General features: G+C 42.2%; 1 protein-coding gene across 17 annotated transcripts in view; it reads left to right on the top strand.

The window, feature by feature from the left end:
- Window positions 1–2230: 2230 nt before the first annotated feature.
- LOC141735523 (PC4 and SFRS1-interacting protein-like) overlaps window positions 2231–7248 on the top strand; it is a 66155-nt gene continuing 61137 nt past the window's right edge. For 4 of the 17 annotated variants that reach the window (XM_074568451.1, XM_074568450.1, XM_074568445.1 and 1 more), the window contains exons 1-2: window positions 2236–2836; window positions 3236–3418. Coding sequence is in view for 7 of the 17 variants with exons in the window: in XM_074568459.1 (XP_074424560.1) it covers window positions 3347–3418 (72 nt within the window). In the remaining 10 variants the exon portion in view is untranslated. The other 13 variants (XM_074568459.1, XM_074568444.1, XM_074568457.1 and 10 more) reach the window with 8 other exon arrangements.

Below are 7248 nucleotides of genomic sequence, written 5' to 3'. Positions count from 1 at the left end.
TATTCACACAGGTTTCATAAACAGCCTTTCCTCCCCTACACAGATACATTGAATATAAACCCCCATAAGCAAATCTGTACACACCACATGCACACTAGTAATTCACCTACCTGCATGTCTGTCCATAGGAATATGGGGTGGAAGGAAAACTGTGATTTATCCCCTGTATTGGATGATGGGATTACTATGATATTGTTTGGTGTGTTGCAGGGGAAGGGGGGTGGGGGGGGGAATTGTCTCTGATCACCCAGTCATTGGCTCCTTCTGTCCTCTTCCTCTTCCACCAGCTGCCACTGTATCTGTGCATGTTCCTCTCCTCTGTGTGGTGATATTAAATGCTCTGGGGGAGAGAGACACACACACAGAGCTCCTATCAGCTACCGGAAATTGAGGCCCTGGTCATAAATATACCACAGGAAGTGTGCAATAACACACATACACAGCCCTTCTGTTACACACACTAGCAGCTGTGCCCCTGCCCTCCCCCCTCCAAAAGACACACAGGCCTGCCCTCCCTCTCTGCTCCTGCCAGCTCAGACTCAGCAGGATGGGACCGGGGGTTCTGTGTGTGGCTGAAATAAAAACTTCAGCTGTATAATATAATTTGTATCTGCAGGTCAGGGGAGTCCATCCTATATTTGTCTGTATATCTGTTATAAATACATGAGAGGCAGGAATGCCATAGATGAGTGACATATAGGTGTGTGAATGTGTGCACATACTGCAATGCATATGCTATGTGTGTCTGATAGGGTGGACAGGTTCTCACCCATATGTATAGCAGGCACCTAACGCAAATATGGTTATGTGCTATAACAATGATACTCATGTATGCACAAAAGTGCTCCTATGTGCTGCCATGCAGAGAACACTAGGTAGACAGTATGTTCTATCTCAGCAAGGTGCTTGTATCACACCCACACTGACTGAGGGTGGTACATACTTCCATGTATGTGTACTTCACGAGCAAGCATGCACACCCTTCTGTGACTGGGTAAAGCTCCCAGGACAACTGATTAAAAGCAAACCCTGATCTTTATGCATCTGAAACACAAAAGCCTACCACCCCCACATCCCCCCCTCAGACAGCCTCCTTAGGGGCAGACGATTCACCAGGTGGTGAGAGCAACTTGTGCCTTGTATATTCTTTTACATCACAGGAGCTAAGCACCAACAAGATTTGAGAAATTCCAGAGTCAGGATTGAATATCGCATCTCAAGTCTATCTTCACATATTTAAATTACACATATTTCAGTTTTCTCTCTCACTGATTATAAAGAACACTATTTCAAATGATCTGTAACCATGTCATGTTCTGTGATTCCTGAGCCAGTACATCTTACTTTTGAGAGACAGTGGAACAAACATAGGCATTCCACATTTCTGGACAAACTATGTGCAATCTTTTGAGTAACTTTCTAGCCACACACTTGGAGATCTAAGGTACAAAAATATCATAAGTACATCCTGAAGCACGCACAAGTAAAAAGTTGATGAAAAGGGTTGAAGACTTAGTCATGAAACTCTGTAATTACCAGACTGCAGCTAATTGTAATAATGTAATACTAGCAGAATTAGTCACACGCAGTTCTGAAAAAAATGGTATTCCGTATTGCATGTGAGCCATCACCAAAATAAAATGTTTGGATGAAAAGTAATTGCTTAACTACAGTTGGTCCTTGACTCTCTTGCTTTTCATTCTGTGGAAAGCTTGCGATGCAGTTTCATGTTGGTGTTCTGATTATACCCTGCTTTGAGGAGGACGTCTCTTACAAACGGCCCCAGAACCATCTCTTCCTTTTTTTTCCTCAGTGCCCCAAAAGTGTACTTGCAAAGCAGCAGTGAATTGCCAACCTGAACTATCACTAGCAATAACCATCGCCCTTCGGAGGTGGCAGAGAACACAGCTTTGCGTACCTAAGGGAAGAAACGACACAGATTCCTGAAGCCAAGATGAAGCCGCCTCAGACAGAACAAACCTTTCCCCCGCCCCCAGCAGTCCAGGATCAGTACTTCTCAGCAGACTTTTCTCTCTGTTTCTGCACAGTTGTCGCCAGGAGCTGCCTGCGGGCTTCTGTCCGAGGCAGTTCCCTCCCAGGTAACTGCCTGCGCAAGCAGGTCAAACTTGCTAAGGCCAGTACGTCACAACCACTGCCTGGAATAGAGAAGTTACTAGACGAACATTGCAGTACTTAGTACATGCTGATCGTCTCTTCCCTCCGCCTTGCCTGAACGCAGCCGCCACTGCCTCCTCTACGGAAGTGCTTCTCTTTCCCCTATTCCCAACTGTGAGAAATACCACATCCCCTCCTCCCCTCCTCCCCTCCTCCCCAAGCAGCCGTGAAAAAAGGAATGAACGATTTCATCTGCTCTATAGGGGGAGAACACAAATTAGGGTATCTTTCCCTTCTCTAACGCAGGAAGACAATATCACTTCTTTCTTTTCCCCTTTAGCCTTCTACACGCCCACACGAGAAGGGATTAAGCTCCTTTCAGCAGGGCTTGCTTATTTTTATTTCTCTTTTTTCCTGTTTTTTTTTGATTGATTGATTGTTTGTTTGTTTGTTTTTCTTTTCGCTCCGGTTAGTATCAACAAGCTTTCTAGAGGGAGAGAGGGAGCATAGTGGTATTTTCTACCGCAGACTGAAGTAAACTGTGGAACCGGACATGAATGTGGTAGAAACTAGACTGCAACGGTTGAAGCTATGGGGGAAGGGCAAGCAAAATTTTGTTTCTCCGCCCCTCTTCCCATTCTGGCGCGTGCGCATATGTGTGGGGTGGGGGTAGATGATACGGTGGGAGTACTGTTGGCTTCGGGGAAGCTTTAGTGGAGGGGTGTGTATATATATATGTTGTATTTATATATGTATATTATATAAAGCACGTTTATATGCGTATGGTGTTGATTGCATGGGGAAGGGGAGTGAGAGCACGAGCAGAGGGGGAAGTCACGTGTGTGAACGTAAGCAGGTTGGGATGAGGTTGGGGAGTGCTGTGCATGGGCGGAGAGGGATCTCTGGGGGTCAGAGATGAGGTTGGGTGGTGTCTGCGCTTGGAGGGGGTCTGTGCGCGTGAGTGTAGGTGTAGGTGTAGGTGTATTTGACAGCTTGGTTTCAGTATCCCTCTTCTAGCCAGAAGGTGGAAGGGGAGGATAATGACATGGGGTGGGGGCTGCCCTTGGTGGAGCGCTCTGTTGGCATCCTCTTCCTATCCCCTGCTGTTTTTAACCTCTAGCAGTGTGATCTTGAGCGGCTGGAAGCACCTCGGTGGCGGGAAAAAGAGGTGCAGATCCCTCCCTCCACCTTATTCGTCTCGTAGCAACAGGCGTCACATCGCTGTGAAAACATGAGTGGAGATTTCAAACCCGGAGACTTGATCTTTGCTAAGATGAAAGGTTATCCCCATTGGCCAGCCAGGGTAAGACACTCTCTCCTCTATATGCAGGCTGCTGCTACCTCTTTACCTGTCCTTTTTTTCCTCCTCATCACCTTTTCTGCTCTTCCAGTTTTGTGTCGAGAAGAGTGTTTTCAGACACCTATAGAGAAGAAAACAGATAAATTGTGTCATGCCTCTATCTTGCCAATGTGTGTGTGGGTGTGTGTCTGTGTGTGGTAGCACTGCTGTTGCTGAAAGTGACTTCTAAATCACACTGCAGATCCCACACTGTGGTTTGTTCTTGGCTTATGGTACTTTATAAGTCTCTCTTTTTTTGACATGTAGCACTGTCTAGTAGTCATTAGGTTTTTTAAGTTGTGGAAGGGCAGCTTGAATTCTATATGTGAAGATATGTATTTGGCTTGTGTTAAAGTCAAGCAGTAATTTTTGAGAGTCTTAAAATCTGGAAATGAATTAATAGCATTTTTAGGAGGAAAAAGCCCTACTGAACTTCGTATTTATTTCTTTAAAGCTTTCTATATGTCTGCAGTGGGTTGACCCTGGCCAGCAACTAAACACCCACCAGCTGCTTGCTCACTCCCCTTACAGCAGGATGTGGGACAAATTAGAAGAGAAAAAGTGAGGAAAAACATGTGGGTTAAGAAAAAGACGGTTTATTAAGTGAAGGAAAGGGAGGAAAAAAACCTGGAAGTGATGGAGAAGCAATCGCTCACCACCTCCCACCAGCAGACTGACACTCAGGCAGTCTCCAAGCAACGGCTACTTTGGAAAGACCAAACCCTCATTTTTTATTTTTTTTATTGCTGAGCATGACTTTATATGGCATGGAATATCCCTTTGGTCAATTTGTGTGAACTGTCCTAACTGTGTGTCCTCCCAAATGCTTGCCCACGTCTAGCCTATTCCCTGGGGGGGGAGACAGAGTGGGGAAAAAGAGAAAAAGCCTCCACGTTGTGCAAACGCTGTTCAGCTATAGTCAAAATATTGGTGTGTTATCAACACTGTTTTAGCCACAGATCTAAAACACAGCACCATACGGGCTGCTATGAAGAAATTCCCCATCCAGATCCAGTACAATGTCTTTTTGTGACGTGTAGATATTTTCAAATAGAAAATCTGATACTATGTTTTTGTGATAAATCAACAAAAGTACTTGAGTTTTCTCATAATGTAAGTTAATTTTTAGAAATGAAGACTGCTATACCATTAGCACAACAAATTCTGAGATTGTACAAGAATGAAATGGTACAGAAATGCTACTGCCAAATAGCCGATCCTTTGTGATAAAAAATCCTTCCCAAAATCTTAAGTTTTGGTGGGAGTACTCTTGACTATTAAAGTTAGCTATTCCTATTTCTATAGAGTAGGTTGAAGGAGCGAGTATGTAATAAGTCTTCCAGTTCTCTTTCCTGTTCTCCCTGCTCCCTTCAAGACTCACCAAAGCACAGCTAACAAAGTCAGTCAACAAGCACAGCAGCTTACGCAGAAGGGCGCAAAGAAAAGGGCCTTAGCTGAATTCATACCAGAGTAAACAGTTTCAAGTATGGTGGTTCTAGTCTAAGGCAATTTATACAGGAACAAATCCTGCTTCACTGCTCCCAGGAAACCAATTGACCCACCTTTGGGGAAATGTGCCACCTAGAAGGCTGTGCTAAGTTCTCACTAGTCATTGTGCCTGTGTCATATCATGCAGAAACACCACCATGCCATTCAGAAAGGTTCATCATATATTTTCCCCTGAAAGTGAATGCAATAGCGCTACTGCAATATTAGAGCACATGCATTTCACTAGGTTCATAGTGTAGTTTGCAGGGAAAACTTACATTTATTTACTTACAATGTCTATATAAAATAATTAAACATATAACAGAGGACAGAGTAGATATTCAATCAAACTGGTTTTGTAAGATACTCTGAAGGTGCTTTCATTCTGATCAAAAGGTCAGTGCTTTGTGTCCTGATCCTGCAGTCGCTTAACACTTGCTTATCTGAAGGTCATGATTATTCCACTGAAGCTCCATACCTGTGCATGTGTATGAGTTTGGAAAATGAAAGGCCTTACCTCCAGATTCATGGAAGCATCTTTATGCAAACTTGGAGTAAGTTCAACCCATTTAAATGCTTTCCTGATCCGGGATAGTGGTGATCGGCCTAGTTTACATATCAAATAGGCAAATCATGGCATCACTGAAGCCAGTGGCAATACCATTGCAAATTTCAAGGGGAACAAGATTTGACACATGGATATAAACATGGATATAGAATACTGTTCTTTTAAGAAAATGTACTACTGTATACCTTCTTATGGACAACGCAAAATAGGAGTTAGTGTTGAGTCACCAAACTTGCATGGGGTATGGTGGCTTTAAGCCATGATTTTTGCCCTACCAACCCAGGATGTTATTCAAGGGGTTGGAAATGCTACCAATATAAACTAAACTGAATGTACGTAAAGGATGTAGAGGTAGAATGGCACCTTGCATGTAGAATCTCTGTTATTCAATTTGATTAATTGTCCTTCCCTAACTTTAAATTAATGCTATTGCCTATTAAATATAAACACGCCTCTCTGTAGCTTGTATTGAAATACAATATTATTAATCAATGACAGCTTCTCAACAAAGATAGATAGTGCAGAAATATTTGCAAATTAACATATAACCCATCTCAGAGAATTAGACATGTATATGCTCATCAAGTAGAGAAGCTTTATATCATTACCATCTATGCAAAAAGTAATAGCACTAATAGGTAGAGAAATGCTAATTTCTGTAAGCAAGCCAACTGATACGCTAGAGCTGTCTCTTTGGAAAATTCCAACTAATTTATGGAAGGTGCCAGAGTCATTTTACATACTGTATTTGCACCATTTGTGTGCAGCTGCCAACAAACAAATGAAAAAGAAAATAGCCAAACATAATTTGTCTCTTTTTTTAAAACAAGAAAGAATATTCTGACATAACACCTTGGTGATGGTTCATTAAGAAACTCTTGAAATGTTTCAAGAGAAATATTCAAAGCTAATGCCTCGTGCTGTGTAAATTCCATATAATATTAGGGAAACTCAGTATAATTACAGCAATTATATCTGTAACTGGTATACAGCTCTGGGATAATTTTGCTTGTGTAACAGCATTCCTGATTAAAAATTAAAGAAAAAATTAAAAATTATGCCCTATGTGTCAGCCTTCCAGGGGATAATATTTTCTCTTAACAGAGCACTTATTGAGTGAAATTAGTCTGTATCTAGACTTCTCTGGACCAACTGTTCTAAATAAATGCTAAATTCTTCCATGGAAAGGAAGTATTAATAGCTAACAGTTTCACAACAACAAATAAATTATGCAACCACCACAGGCAGAGAAATAACCCCTTGATATAACAAAAAGAAGCAGCTGTGTAAATAACACACCTGAGAAGCTTCCACAGGCTCTGAGTTATAGAGGCTTCTTTGTGTTAAAAAAAAATAAAAATAAACTGACCATCAATAGGAGTAAGGTCAAGATTTCAGGCTCGGTGTGTGTATTTCACGGCATCATGCTGTAATGACTATAGATAATGTCCAGTGTTCACATGGCGATATTAGCACTCTCATTTTACACACGGAAAAGAAAAAACCCCAAACATAAATATATTTGGGTTCATCTCACTGCTCAGTTTTCTGGTTTGGTTTGTTCATTTGAAATGTCTCATTCTTACTTGTCTGGCAGGCTCCTTGGTAAGATCAAAGAATCACAGAATGGATCTTTCCACACTCTGAGAAGTGTGTTGCCTAGCACGTGATTCTGTGCATTAGTCATGGAGGCCTGGTTCCCATTCTCCAAGCTGCCTGTCATTAGTTAGAAGCCTCT

This window comes from Larus michahellis, chromosome W, assembly GCF_964199755.1.
Source record: "Larus michahellis chromosome W, bLarMic1.1, whole genome shotgun sequence".
Taxonomy (NCBI): Eukaryota; Metazoa; Chordata; class Aves; order Charadriiformes; family Laridae; genus Larus; species Larus michahellis.
Note: the sequence above shows the minus strand (reverse complement) of the source record. Positions and strands in the feature narration are given on the sequence as shown.